Genomic DNA, 15,917 nt, shown 5'->3' with positions numbered 1-15,917 from the left:
ATAATATATTTAACATTATCATGCAGTCACATGCAAAAGGCTATGGGAAAAATGCAAGACATAATTAATGCTTCCCTTGAGGTAAACAGGACAAGATTTCAAGGAAGCCAGACTCCAGCTTACTCCTTTCTAGATCAAACATACTTATCCTTTGTACCATCTCATCCTTAAATTTATAAGCATTTTTAAATCAATCTCAGAAAAGATGGTGATGATTAATGCTGTCATAATATACTACCTTTCATAAGAGTATTCTGATTTAAAAAGAGCTTCTGGGTCAAAAAAAAAAAAAAACCTACTCACCAAAGAAATACGTATTTCATATTTTAATTTTAGGCAATGGCAGAGAGAATCTTGGTTTTTAGGATAACAGGAAACTTGTAACAAAACACAGGGTCCTGCTCTGATGTTTTAAGAGATCCATCTGTACTGCCAACAAAACGAATGGAGAATCAGACCAAAAGCTTGACTTCCGACCCTCCCTCCTGTCCTCTCACTGTTGATTCATGGAAAGGGTTATGTTGCCATCATTCTTTAGAAGCAAAGAGGAGCTCTCAGTCAATTGGCTTTTCTATTAAAGTAGTGATTCATTCTCAAACAGTTTTATTTGCTATATATTACTGGTCTCAAAAGAAACCCACACATTTCTTTTATGTGTCTATCTCTATATTTGAATTTTTTGCTCCAAGCTGATGCACAGCAAAATAATTTAAAACTAATCAGAATCTCAAACCATTCCTTTTCTTTTTCACCATTAATATTTTACTAACATTCAACAATGGGTATTTGGATGCTTTGGGAATTTATGCCAAAGGGGAAAATATTCTGAGTCATGTCTCTCTTTTCCACCAATCTAGAGCCTTGGGCAGGCACCAGTCCAATCAACATCAATGTTGTCTAAATTTACTCTTTCTCCATACTGCATTTCCAGAATGAAAAGAACATATGATTTTCGGATGCCTACTCTTAGTTGAGTTTTATACATTTTTTGTTTATGTGAAAATAAATGATAGGTATAATTTGTAAAGAAGTTCTTGCTTATAAAACTATAAGAAAGGCTAGGCACAGTGGCTCACCCCTGTAATCCCAGCACTTTGGGATCACAAGGTCAAGAGGTAGAGACCATCCTGGCTAACATGGTGAAACCCCGTCTCTACTGAAAATACAAAAATTAGCTGGGCGTGGTGGTGGGCACTTGTAGTTCCAGCTACTCAGGAGGCTGAGGCAGAAGAATCGCTTGAACCCGGGAGATGGAGGTTGCAGTGAGCCAAGATCGCACCACTGCACTCCAGCCTGGTGACAGAGCGAGATTCCGTCTCAAACAATACATAAATAAATGTATAAGATAAATGAGATATAAATTAAGATGGTTGTATTATTAAAAGAGGGGTTAACTGAGAAAGTGATATGAAAAGTATTTAATTTTTTTGTGAATTGATTTCAACTTGGTTAATCCTCCTGACAGTTTATTAGGTGTACATACAAAGACAATGAGATACACAAATAGCTATTAATTAAAAGGTGACATTTAAGGAACAGTAACAGTCACTTTGTGAAACCAGCACATGGCTTAGAATATACCATTATACCCCAAAGGGATCTTAGATATCATTTAGCTCAACCATTTCTTTTAAAAGAGAACCTGTTTACTTTGCCCATTGTCTGAGGGTCTCTTAGAGACAGAGCAGGGGAAAAATGCCGGGTCTTCCGTTTTCCAGCTCAAACTGCTTTCCATTGCCCTCTCTTACTTCCCTGAGAAGTCTGGTGAGCATGAAGCAGTACCTTCCCTGTTGTGTCTTTTGATTGTTCTCAGCAGCCTTTGCAAATCCTATCATCATTGTTTTCAGCTGCCTCTTAGACTCCTGTATCCAGAATCCCTTGTTTACCAGGCTGGTTTACCTTCTGCCCTTATCCTCAACCTGCTTATCTTTATGCTGCATTTTTGAAGCAGAAAATTAAAGTCACACTGCAAGTGAATTCATTCTTTGAAGTATTTTTCTGTAACCTTCCCATTTGTAGTTCACTTGCTGACACTTGTCACCCAGCCTTTGCGTAAACGTCACCCTGGTGCTCATTCCATTCACGTTCCCAGGAAATGCCTGGGAAACCAGTGCTCTTCAGGGTTGCTACATTGGCCACTCTCTAGGAGCCCATTATTGATGATCTTATCGTGCTATTTACGGCGTCCTAGTAATACTGATACAACTAGCTCTGAAAACTCATTAACTTATATTTCTGTGTAACTCTGGACTGCATTTAATGGGTGTTTGGGAGTGCCAGGTAAATTAATCTTTCACTTTACTGCTTTGTGGGAGAACACATAAATGGAGCAGAAATGCTTTATTATTGAGCACAACATTTGTGATAGAAAGCAAACCCATTATTGAGAGATGCTTCATCTCTGGACTATTAAAAAACACCATGAAAGCAGCCTACCCAAATAAGAAACACACTCTAACTTGTGTTTTTTGATATTGCTTCTTGTCAAGTGTTTTGTTTAACCTCATTTTATCAGCAAATACCCTTCTTGTTATTAAAGCATTTGTTCTCAAATTTTATAGCATACAAGAATTGTCAGGAGTCTCCATTTTAACAAGCATTTCCAGTTTATAACTTTAACTGGACATTTCTATTCAAGACAGCATTGGTGTTGACCACAATTTGTTTTGAAGTTTTTGAATCTTTAATTTGTGTGAGTACATAGTAGATCTGAGCTATTTAAACTAAAACAAAACCAGGTTTCATGCTGTTGCTCCAAAAGTCCCGATCCATTTAATTCAAGTACAAAGATGCTATTATAATACAGTACTTCCCCAAAGCATTTAATTAATGTGAAACATATTTAATGCCACAGACTAGGTTTCTAAATGAAATGTTTACATTTATATGTTAGTATACCAGACCAAAAAAAATACTAGCTCTTTCAATAAAATTATAAGAAATGTTTTTAACTTCCTTAGTTTTATGTCTTCCACTTTTTGGTTTTCTCTCAAGCACATGGTAAGAAGAACAGGAGGCATGATGATATCTGGCAGATCACTGAGCATCACTCAGCCCTGAGATACAGGTGGAATATTCGAGCCTGACTAGTTGCCACAGAAATATGCCCAGTTAAGTCACTGCAAATGAATTAGAAACTGTGAATAGATTAGCAACAGCTATCATCACTAAAGAAAAAATGCTCATAGTACATGCCTCTCAGACTTCATTTATAGTGGCAGTTTGTCAAAATGTATTGCTCCCTAATCTTTAGGACACTCAGTAGGCCTAATGACAAATCTTACAGATATGACAACTTTCATCCATGAGTATCTCCAGATTTCCTAAATTACTGCTGCAAGATTTGTTGGCAGGGCCTTTTGATGAAACTTTATTTCCCCGTTGGGGATATATAGAAATTAATTGCTTGATATTCTTGGTATTTCAAGAGTGAGTTACTGAATATTTGGTTTGACAATACAACATTCAGACATTTCACATGAATTATTTTGATATGCTTAGAAAATGTGTTCATGAAAAACAGTAAGCAGATGTATGCTATAAGGGTAGAGAAAGACTGTTTATAGAGAACAATATGTAGATCCATCTGCAAAGAAGTCAAACTGCAAATTTTGTAAAGGGATCACATCGCAGAATGCCCCTTGCCTTTTCAGTTTTCGTGAAAGGAGAAGAGCACAGCAAGATGCGTGGCTTAAGGAATTCAAGGAGCAAAGCAAAGACTAAAAGGCATAATTCATGGGCTTAAAATTCACTGCTAGACCAAAACCAGAGTGGAAATGAGAGAAAACAGCACTGAAAATTGACAGCAGGGACTAGCTACATGAAGTGAGTGTGACATTCTACATAGTGGACCTGGAGAGAACTGGAGATAAGAGTGAGAAAATGTCACAGCTCACTCTCCAGAGACCTCTCTTTTCTGGCTGCAAAATCTTCCCTGCTCTAAAGGAACCTGACACTTCTATTGAAATCCCAGAGATTCCTCACAGCAGCAGCAGTTTTTCACTAGATAGTCTTTCTCCTTAACATGAGTTCTCTGATCCAAACACTGCCATTGTCTTGTCCTAACAGATCAGGAGGAACCTGCAAACTGTGAATTATGCTAATGTGGCACACAGGTATGCCGTCATCTTCTCTTTTAAAGCTACCTTGCCAAGGAATATTCCACACACAGTCTAGTGACTTCTGATGTAGTTTGCAAAGAAAAGTGTCAACTTAAAGAGCACTTCTTCCAAAATATTTTTCCTAGACACTCAGTTAAGGAAGAAAAGTCCTTGATTTGTCATATAGTCCATTTTTTTCTGTCTTAAACACAACTCACAACCAATCCAGTTAAAAAAAAAAAAAAAAAAAAAAAAAAAAAGCTGCAAAATGCAAGTTCCAGGAATTTTTCCTTTTTTTTTTATTTCTGAGATGGAATCTCATTCTCTTGCCCAGGCTGGAGTACAGTGGTGCTATCTCGGCTCACTGCAAGCTCCACCTCCTGGGTTCACACCATTTTCCCACCTCAGCCTCCTGAGTAGCTGGGACTACAGGCGGCCACCACCATGCCCGGCTAATTTTTTTTGTATATTTTTAGTACAGACAGGGTTTCACCATGTTAGCCAGAATGGTCTTGAGCTCCTGATCTTGTGCTCCACCCTCCTCAGCCTCCCAAAGTGCTGGGATTACAGGCGTGAACCACCACACCCGGCCGCCAAGTTCCAGAAATTTCTATGTGATATTGTGCACTCATTCACTGAGAAATTTTTTATTCCTAACACAGGTCTACCATGCTATAATTCTACCTAAGTTATTATTTTTAGATAACACCTAGTCAATGCAGATTACTCTGTCAAAGTTAACATGCAAATGGCTTGAAAGAAAATTAAATACCTATTTTCTTAGGTATTAAAGCTCAGTACCCACTTAGGTATTTTTTAAATGAAATGGCTTTCATTATATTACCTTTAAACACAAATTGTTCATTTATCCTGTTCTTAGTCTTTTCCAGTGATAATTATAAGAAAAAATATCTTCTCTTACGGTAACAAATCCCTTTGAAGCTCAACTGACCTTTACCCAACAAAAAGTATATGAATATTCTAAATATCATTGATGGTAGTTCTATTGTATAATATTCAATGGTGTCACTAATTGCCAAAAATTATTGTGATGTTTATTGCAAAGAGTACATATATTATGAGTTGAATTCTGTGCCCCTTCAAAAAAGATAGGTTGAAGTCCTAACCACCCATACTTAGATTGTGATCTTATTTGGAAATAAGATTATTGCAGACATGCTTAGTTAAGGTGAGATTATACTGGAATAGGGTCATTGTAAGAACATGGCCATGTCAAGACCGAGACCCGAGAAAAACACCATGTGAAATTGCAGATAGGCACCTGAAAGCCAAAGACCTCCAAGAATTAACAGCCACCACCAGAAGCTAGGAAGTCTCATTCCCACCTGAGGCTGCTGCTAGATGACTATCAATGAAATTAAACTTTCATCACATGTCACTCAACTAGTCAAAATCCCCAAGTGCCTAGTAACCACCGGATTCATGTGCCATCTAAAATTCTACATTAACAGTCCATGCTAACTTCCCACTACAATCTCATCTGTATATTCCCAATAGCAAAGACTTTGCAACTATCCTGCCAGAAGACTCCATAATGTGCCTCTCACTTTCTAACCCTAGCATATGTGCTCATCGTATTCCAATCGTCTGGAACACCTGTGCACCGCCCCTTGTCCAAATCCTATGATTGCTTCATGTCCCACATAATACCCTATTCTCTATAAGAGGGCTGTTCTGGCTTCTTTCCTTCGCACAGTATTATCTCCTTCTCCCCTGTACTCAATTAACACACTTACAGCACTTCTCGTGTTTTCTTTTGTATTTTGCCTTCATGTGTAGTCATTCATGATCTTGGCAATCCACCTTTTGGACTATAAGCCATTTAAGGGCAAAAATGTGCTTTATTCATCTCTGGTTTCTTACACTCTATTGCCATACACATGTAGTCACTTAATAAATATACCTTAAATTAGCCCTACAAGTTAAGAGAGTTCTGGCTCCAAAATGGAGCCTTGAGACAAGCTGGCTTTACTCCCCACCATGGCAAACCAAACCCAAATATACAGTGTCAGGATTATCACCAGAAATATCCCAGGACCCAGATAGGAGGCAAAGCCCTTTCCAGGGGTCGCAGAGAAATGAAAAACTCCTGGCACATGGTAAAAGAATCGTATTTCTGGCCAGGCGTCATGGCTCACACCTGTAATCCCAGCACTTTAGGAGATTGAGGCAGGCAGATCACAAGATCAGGAGTTCGAGACCAGCCTGACCAACATGGTAAAATCCCCGTCTCTATTAAAAACACAAAAGTTAGCCAGGCATGGTGACATGCACCTGTAATCCCAGCTACTCAGGAAGGTGAGGCCGGGGAATGGCTTGAACCTGGGAGAACGAAGTTGCAGTGTGCCAAGATCATTGCACTCCAGACTGGCGACAAAGCGAGACTCCATCATATTTCCAGATCCAGGTGCCCTTCCCTTCAATCTGCCTGGCACCAAGAATATAAATAATTTCTCCCAACTCATGGTTCCTGCACTGAAAAAACTGAGATCTGAGGTAGACAATCAGCTTCCCCAATATCTTGCATTTCCTAGAAGTAGGCTTCTCCTTGCCTCAACCCATGAAAATCATCCTGAGCCCCTGAAGAGAAATATCCCTGAGCTCAGCCAGAGACAAAGGCAAAGGAGGAACTCTCATCCCCAGGCCTGGAGACTCTGCTCTGTAACTCGACCAAAGGAGACGCCAAATCAGAGTGGCTCTTCAGTAACAACATGTTGTAGGAGGTGCATTCCACAGGTCCGCTGGGCAGGAACCCCTAGCCAGTGTTCCTTTTTGCTATGACCTCTGAATTTTCCTTTGAGTTTCTATATCAGTGCTCACATATGGCTGTCTCATTAACGTCATAGCAAAAATTCAATGTCATGCAGAAAAGTTCGTAAAACTTTCGGGCTCCCCCAAAAGATGACTGCCTACAGAGTCTGGGTCACAACTGTCCAAATTTACCAGAACTATCCCCTTACTCTGTCACTTACATGCAAGTTTCTACCTCTAAACCTCTCCACTGCCAAAGCTGAAGGCATCTAATGATTTAGCTGAAGGAAATGCTCTCCGCAAGCATGAATTGCCATCAAAATCACGCAAAGGGACACAGTGAAATCTAAGTATATTATTTTACTTTCTCAGAGGTAATCGTAATATGTTTCCTGCTATGCACAAGCTTTGAGAATCAAGATATTTTAAAACGCTGTTAAATCATATTATTAATCAAAAAGGAAAACAAAATGCAAAGGACAAGAACTAACATTAGCTAGCGACAGATGCCATAAATCTCTTATCTCATTTAATCTTCAAAACTACCCGTGGAGTTTATCTTTACCCTGTAAAACAAAAAATCAGGGAAGAGGGAGGATGTCAGAGTTAAACTCCCTGACTAGGCACAGTCAGCTTCAAACCCAGGTGTAACCCCTAGTACCATGTTCTTAACATCACACCACACTTTCTCCCAGAAAGTAAGGGCATAACGGTAATGATCACTAAACAGCCTATTCTGTCATGCTAATCAGGGAAACAGAGATTAAACAGATGAGAGCTCTATCAGCTGCATAATTTAGCATTAATTATTTGGTGAGTGCACTGCATTCTTTTTGAGTTTTAGGTTCAGAAGATGGTTAACTTCATCCATTCCTATTTTTCTAGCCAGGATGTTGAAGTTCATTGCCTGATAAAATTTCATGCAACTAAAAAATAGTTTTGTTGTATTACCACATAATTACGGAGAATAATTGGTTGGCAAAAACAATGAACTGCATTAACTTAGTCTTAAACCTGGACTATAGAAACTGAATAACACCTGAAAGGTACATAGTGAACATTTTTAGTGTTCTTCTTTTTGAAAAGCTATTTTGATTTTTAAAATTTTTTCCCAAGAAAATTAACCTAGAATTATCATTTCAAATGTAGTCTTTGACCTTTTTGTATTTGTATTAAAAATTTTTGACTTTGGATGAGTAAGATTCTACTGAAGGAAAGACAGTTTGTACTCATTTTAATACTAAAATGTATCATAATTTTCACTTATTACTCATAATTTTCTGATTCTGTCATCCTCAATTGTAGTTTGATGTTAAAGAAATTTAAAGTTAAATCTTGACTTCTAACTGCTCCCTGTTGAAAATGTCTTTATTGGATTTTAGAAGGATAGGATTCTAAAACACAGTAGTGAAACGTTATAGAACCTCGAAACAATAAAAATTAAGTAGACTAAATTCTTTCTATATTAAATTGAGAGTTTCTAGCTACTTAAATAATGAAAATCAGATCTCTGTTATAATATTTAGGGTGAGAGTGTTAAAGAAATTGATGTACGACTCACTTTAGTATTTTAGTTTACTTTAAGTAAATTTAAGGAGATCTAGAAGACTGTGTGTTTCATTTTAGAAGTGCCGTTTGTCTTAGGTTTCATCTGAGCTGTGTCTCAATATGAGTCAGACACCTCCATCTGGTGGCCCAGCCATAAAATTCCCATGCCATACTTTTTCAAGATGCTCTACATTTGTGTTGTTTCAAATTTCTGAGTTTTTAAATTAATAGCTTAATCCTATTTTAAATGTTTTTCTCAAAATGTATTTCTCATGCAAAAGTGAATGATAGTCAAAATAATTAGTGACCTTTAGGAAGCTAAGCATGTCTCATCTGTTCCTACAAATCACTACTAGTCATGAAAGACGGATGCATCCTTATGGCCAGTGAAAATAGCATTTTCTTCTATTTCTCTGAAGAGAAGAAAAGAGTTTCTTTTAAATCGTTTAATATTTAAATTATCATTTCACAGTGATGCAGGCACAGCTCTTTTCAATATTCTATTTTATCAGCCTGTGATTATTTATTAAGGAACAAGATCAAAAGCCTCATTTTAAAACCAAGATATATTATCCCTTTTGCTTTCTCACAATTTACCAAATTAATTCCTTTATTATGGAGATATTTTTATTTTACATTATTTTGGCTGGTTTTCTTCCTGAAGAATCAATGCTGATGTTTATTCAACATACATAAAATTGGGATTATGTAGGGTTTCTCATATATTTAGAATACTTGAGAATCTGCAAATATATAACTTTAATGTCATTTATTACTTAACTCAACTCATAATGGACTTTTTTCAATCATTAAACAACCCATCTCTCTATTCCATACTCCCAAATCACTGCTCTGTGCTTACCCCACCTCTACTCTCGAACCATTCTGATGCCTTCAGAATATGAGCTGGGACTCACATTTAATTTATTAATGAGTTAATAAATGCTGTGTTTCAACAGAATCCTTTATTTATTTATTCTGTTAAATCCAGCCATCTACTTAAACAGGAATCTCCTCTTACTGTATATACAATTGAAATTAATATTGGAGAGTTCAGCGACTAACAAGATTTCTGATTAACTGTTCCATAACATAACTTCTTAATCATGCCATGTTAATATTTATGAAGACTTTTACATTTCTATTTGATATGTACTATCTCTCATCATCATTTCAACTGATTTTGAGTGTGTATTAACTCTAATTAACTAATTTTTCATCATCTTGTGTCCTGTATGAGAACAACAGTTCTGTCATTGTTTGCTCTGCGTTTCAAATGTCATATAGATTATACACGCTTGTTCACTCATTCTTTTGATTCATGTGCAGCACTTTTTTTTTTTTTTTTTTTGAGACGGAGTCTGGCTCTGTCCCCCTGGCTGGAGTGTAGTGGCGCAATCTCCACTCACTGCAAGCTCTGCCTCCCGGGTTCACGCCACTCTCCTGCCTCGGCCTCCCAAGTAGCTGGTACTACAGGCGCCCGCCGCCGCGCCCAGCTCATTTTTTTGTATTTTCGGTAGAGACGGGGTTTCACCATGTTAGCCAGGATGGTCTCGATCTCCTGACCTCGTGATCCACCCGCCTTGGCCTCCCAAAGTGCTGGGATTACAGGCTTGAGTCACCACGCCCGGCCCATGTGCAGCACTCTTTAGCCATTGCCCATTTACTAGTAAAACTCCCACTTTGAAGAAATGAGAATAAAAACATTCTTGGTTAAAAAAAAATTATTTTTTAGAATAGTAATATAACAGTATAACCGGAAAGGAATGTCCTTTTCCTTTTCAGAGGCGAGCTGCTGATAATTTGAGAAGACATCACCAGTACCAAGTAAGTTGTCCTTGTACTATGTCTTGAAATTTTCATTAAAATAACATGCAGTCCCCCCTTCAGAACTGACTCAGGAGGAAATGTATTCACTCACTGAGTATCAATACTCTTGTTCTAAAATGCCTCAGGAAGTTATGAGGAACCTGGTGAAGCGATACGTTGCTGCAATGATTAGAGATGCTAAAACTGAAGAAGGCCTGACCGAAGAGAACTTTAAGGTAACCGTTTTCATCTCCATCACAAGAGGCAGATTGTGCAGAATATGGATCCAGATAGAGGACATTTAAAATCAGAGCTAGAAACGCGGCTGTGTGTTCCAGCAAGCCTGTGTGCCTTCTCATCTTTCAACTGAAACCCTACAGAACTGTAAAAATAAAAGAAAAGCTAGTGATGAAATTTCTTCTCAAAATACAGTGTTTTCAAACATACAAAGAAAAGCCTAGTGATTAAGGCATTCTGACTTACCTGATCCCAGAGTGAGCTTCTGTTTCTGAAATTTCAGCCTGATCTTAAAATCTGAAACATTTAGTAACAAACTAACAACAACAAAACTTTGTGTGTTCTGCAAAACTTTGATAGCAGAAAATTTAAGATTTGAGTTTAATTGTAACTAATACGCTTATACACATTCTCCTTGATATTTTTTTAAATGGTGTAAGAGGAAATAAGTAAAATGTGTGAAATATTATATGCTTGAATCACGTGTTTAAAGTAATTTAGGTTAAAATTATTTAGTTAGTGTTTAGAGATTTTGAAAGAATGATTAAGGTCAATAAGATCTTACAGGCCAAAACAAACAAACAAATTAAACAAAATCTATAGGAGATATTTAACATAGAAAATAGCAGGTTTGAACGTGAGCATGAAGTAGTGAATTAGGTAAGAAGATAGAGAAATTACAAAACCTAAAGTGCAGGTTGAAAACTAGCTAGAAGCCCAGATTTTCTTTGCAGTTATAAAGTTCAAATTATAATGTTAAATGATTCATGTTGCTTTAGGAGATAGGTTAGGGCAGGAAGCCACCAAGAAGGCTGCCATCGGGTTAAGACTGAGAATTCAGTTGCCCCAAAAGACAAAGAAAAAGGATGAGTCTAAGAAATGTCGTTAGATCCGAAGAAATTCCTAGGATGTAGAGGCTGACCCAGATTTAGGGGGAAAGTCCTCTTTAAGACAGTAAACAACTGCAAGTAACTACCAGCTCTTAAAAAGTTAGGCTCCACATAATTTTCAGATATCCCTGTGGACAGAAAAATGTGCCAATATTAAAAATCCTATAAAATACACCCCAGAGACAGTGAAGTCACTTGGCAGCAGATGAATCATTTGGAGAGGAAGTCTTCGAAACTGTAGTCCCAGAGAAACCCAATATACTCAGCTGCGCGTTGGTGGCAAAGATAACTCATGTTTCTTTTTGCATCAACCTTAGGAAGTGTCCTTCCCAATTCCAATAAGGAAATTAGTAGACATCAAAATGACATCAAGTAGCCGTGAGAGAACTTGGAATTCTAAATAGAACCACAGGAGAGTAGAATCCTCGTTTCTGAAAAGGAGTGAAAACAGTTCTGACCCATATATGAGATAAGAAAATGGTATTTCCAAATGTTTAAATCCTAACCTAATTTTTCATTTTAAATTCTACGTAGGAACTAAAGCAAGACATTTCTAGTTTCCGCTTTGAAGTTCTGGGATTACTAAGAGGAAGCAAACTTTCCACAATACAATCTGCAAATGCCTCGAAGGAGTCTTCAAATTCGGCAGACTCAGATGAAAAGAGTGATAACGAAGGTAATAGCAAGGACAAGAAAAAGAATTTCAGCCTTTTTGATTTAACCACCCTGATTCATCCGAGATCAGCAGCAATTGCCTCTGAAAGACATAACATAAGCAATGGCTCTGCGCTGGTGGTGCAGGAGCCACCCAGGGAGAAGCAGAGAAAAGTGAATTTTGTGACCGATATCAAAAACTTTGGGTTATTTCATAGACGATCAAAACAAAATGCTGCTGAGCAAAATGCAAACCAAATCTTCTCTGTTTCAGAAGAAGTTGCTCGTCAACAGGCTGCAGGACCACTTGAGAGAAATATTCAACTGGAATCTCGAGGATTAGCTTCACGGGCTGACCTGAGCATTCCCGGTCTCAGTGAACAATGTGTGTTAGTAGACCATAGAGAAAGGAATACGGACACACTGGGGTTACAGGTAGGCAAGAGAGTGTGTCCATTCAAGTCAGAGAAGGTGGTGGTGGAGGACACGGTTCCTATAATACCAAAGGAGAAACATGCTAAAGAAGAGGACTCGAGTATAGACTATGATCTAAACCTCCCAGACACAGTCACCCAGGAAGATTATGTGACCACAAGATTGTGATACTTGAAGGAGGAAGCGTTTACCGTACACATATATATTTTCCGTAGTGCTCTGGGTGTGGGAAAATGTTTAAATTGTATTAGCAAATGCTAACTTACACTTTATAGCGTTTCTCAACTGTGGCATATTAACCTGTAACATGTTTAAATAAGGCAAAGGCAATCAAAAACCTTTTTGTTTTGTAGCCTGCTTTTGCTTTCACAATTTGTTTTACAATTGTTTTTGTTAATAAATAAATGCACCTTGTATTCTTGTACTGTTGCAATAACCCACAGAAACATTTTAGCTATCTTTTTCAATTAAAACAAATGTCATTTATTTCATGTGGTAGTTGACTCCTAAAATAGCTATTTTTATATGCAAAAACCAATGTGGCTGAAATATTATAGCTTTTCATAATTTTTTAGTGTCTCTAGAGAGGGTTACTTGCCAAGGACTTTTCACCTAGTCCTACAGTTTGACTTTAAAACACAAATATTACCAAATTATTTCTTAAGGACATGTAAATAATGGTTGTACACAATTAAAGCAAGCAAGTCTTCTTCTCGTGGAGTCATGTCTAAACCCCCTCAAAGTCACAAATACTTTGCAGGGTTTTAGGTTGTTCCAGGGTTTCCTTTCAGTAAGTAAACGAAGTGTTTGTCTTAATACATTTTGATGATTGATGATTTTCTATAACATTTTGTCAGAAAAAAACTCGCCCCTCCAGTTTTTTTTAATTACCTATTTCAGATTCCACTGCTTATCAGTATAAATGAGTCTTTATGAATAACTGAAATTCAAAAATATGGCAAAAATTCTCAGTTATAGAAAAGAATAAACCATAATACTGTAAGCACATTTAACAAGCAAGATGATTGCATACTAATAATATCCAAATGAAAATGAATATATTCTAAACAATCTAAATCTAAGTAAAGTTGAATTCCAGTATTTTCAATCAATGCAATATTGTAATCAATTCAAAAGAAGTACAAAACCTAGCAATCTCCTCTTTTCACCAGTAATCATTATATGTTTCTTTAAAATTAAAATCACTCAAAAATCATTATTAATTTTATCAGCAGATATAGATATATAGTTTTGCCTATAGGAAAAGCATTCTTATTTCTTGTTTTTCTTTCTGTTGTTTGCAAGATAATTTAGCTTATAATAATTCACTGAACTATTACAAGGAAAGTGTTCCCAATTTACATAAAATTGGTACTAGAAACTTAAAGCTTAAATTACATTGCTTGTGTCTATTTAAGCCACTATGGGAAGCTTCTTCACCACATAAAATTAGCATTTATTTCAAATAAATGGAAAAACGCTAAGTTCATTTTATTTCAAAAATTACTCTGCAGACCTCAGAAATTGCATATAGTTTATCATTGACCCCAAACGGCATAATGTTATGGGACTCAGTTTCTCATTACCAAACATCAAAAATAAGGAATAACAGCAATAACAATGCCAGTCTCTGTTCTATTCCTATACACCTATTAACATATATGTACTGCTCTTAACAGCCCTCTGAAGTAGCTCCTGTTTTTGTCCCCATTTTACAGATGATGAAACTGAGACCAGCACTAACTGGCTAAGGTAACACAGCTCGTGATGGAGCTGTGATATGTCCATAAGAGCCATTCCCTTCACCACGGCATTGTACTGCCTTTCAGAACATAAAAAGAGCAAGTTATAAAATATGCATATACAGGGGTTACCACTGCCACTTCTGAAGTCCTATACCTTGAGAGAGAATGAGTATGGTAAGCTTCGTAAGTGTCCCTTCTAAAGCAAGAGAAATGTGCAAAATATAAAATGTGCTGTATTTGATTCTTTAGACTAAATGACATTAAAGCTAGTAGATTTTAAAAACATACTTAGTATGTGATCTCAGAACTCAATTTGAAATACTAGATTTTAATTTTCAGAAAAGCCAGGAGCACTAAGCCCCTGTTCACTCCTAAATCTAGTTTTTGGGGACTCAAGAATGGACCAGATAGATTTGGAGAAACACAAGCCTAATGAATGTATTTATTGTTCACAAGAACATCTTTATCTTAAGTATATTAGGGCTCAGAGCAAATCCTGGGGCTACTCAATTTTTTCTAAATCATACATACTGTAGTAGAGAAATTGTAGGCCTATTCTTAACATTTGGGATATTTTCCATTAATTTCTTTTTGCCTCTCCTGTGCATTGCTGTTTTGTTTTGTTTTTTCCCAAAGTCAGGACACTATACATCACCATTATACATACTTCACCAGAATTTAATTTCAAATTCTCTCTGTTCCTTCAAGCAACACCAGTAACAGTACAAGCAACAAAACCTTTTTTCCCCAGTAGCTTATTTACATCAGGGGTTAAGGTGCTGACATTTTATAGGGCAGCATGATGGTAGTAGAGGAATGTGTTTGGAGCAAGTAAGACCATCCTTTTCAGTGTCCTAGAAAGGATGATTCTAACAACCCCCAGATGTTGCTGACAGATGTGTTTATGAGTATGAACAAAGTGTTGGATATTATTAGTACCAGCTGCTACTAATATAACTAGAATTGAATGCTATTCTAAATATGTAGTGATATTATGTAGCATTAATGAAGATGAGTAGGGATAAACTAAGAAAAGTAAAACAACAGCAGGATAGCAAGCAAAGAAATGTTATTTCTTTGAGGTCTGTAAGTGAGTACTTCAGGGTTTTCATTTCTACTCATTTCTATCCACAGAAATTTCTAAATGCTACAGAGAAGTTTGAAATCACCTTCATTTACATAAACAATATTTCTCCTTTTTCATACTCTCTTAATCTTAAAAAATCTATTTTTCTTAAATTTTGTGTCTGAATTGGGTGAAGGAGCGTGTTGAAAATTTGGTTTAATAGACTAGCAGGTAAGTTTAAAACACTTTGTTTATCACAAGTATATTTTGGAAGCTCCATTTATAAGAAAGTATGCTATAAAGATGTACCTCATCATTTGTAATAAAGGTTTTCCTCAAAATTTCTGTGCAAATAAATATGTATTAACTTCAGTAAGGAAATTGGCTATACTTTTTTAAATGGTGGTGAATTATTTTATAAAATGATGAGTAATTTTTCAAAGTGCTAAACATCCTCAAAATGTATCTATTTCATGAGCTGAATATTTGTATATCAAATTTTCTTAAAATAGTTACTCTATTTACTGGATGGCAATTAAACTAATGCAAAAACATACTCACTTTCCTGCCTTGACATAGACAGCAACTTGAAATATTTTAGTGATCAAACAAATTGATGAAAAGTCAAGGATAGTAGACTTACCATGCTATTCTTAAAGAA

The 15,917-nt window shown here is 36.6% G+C and overlaps 1 protein-coding gene across 1 annotated transcript in view; it reads left to right on the top strand.

Moving 5' to 3' along the window:
- TRPC4 (transient receptor potential cation channel subfamily C member 4) overlaps nt 1-15,628 on the top strand; it is a 217,997-nt gene extending 202,369 nt beyond the window's left edge. Inside the window, exons 9-11 of the mRNA XM_007960191.3 lie at nt 10,206-10,247; nt 10,376-10,465; nt 11,891-15,628. Of these exons, the coding sequence (XP_007958382.1) occupies nt 10,206-10,247; nt 10,376-10,465; nt 11,891-12,613 (855 nt within the window). The 3' untranslated portion in view covers nt 12,614-15,628. The remainder of the gene's footprint in view (nt 1-10,205; nt 10,248-10,375; nt 10,466-11,890) is intronic.
- The last annotated feature ends 289 nt before the right edge of the window (nt 15,629-15,917 follow it).

The sequence above is a fragment of the Chlorocebus sabaeus genome, chromosome 3 (assembly GCF_047675955.1).
Source record: "Chlorocebus sabaeus isolate Y175 chromosome 3, mChlSab1.0.hap1, whole genome shotgun sequence".
In the NCBI taxonomy this organism is placed as follows: Eukaryota; Metazoa; Chordata; class Mammalia; order Primates; family Cercopithecidae; genus Chlorocebus; species Chlorocebus sabaeus.
Note: the sequence above shows the minus strand (reverse complement) of the source record. Positions and strands in the feature narration are given on the sequence as shown.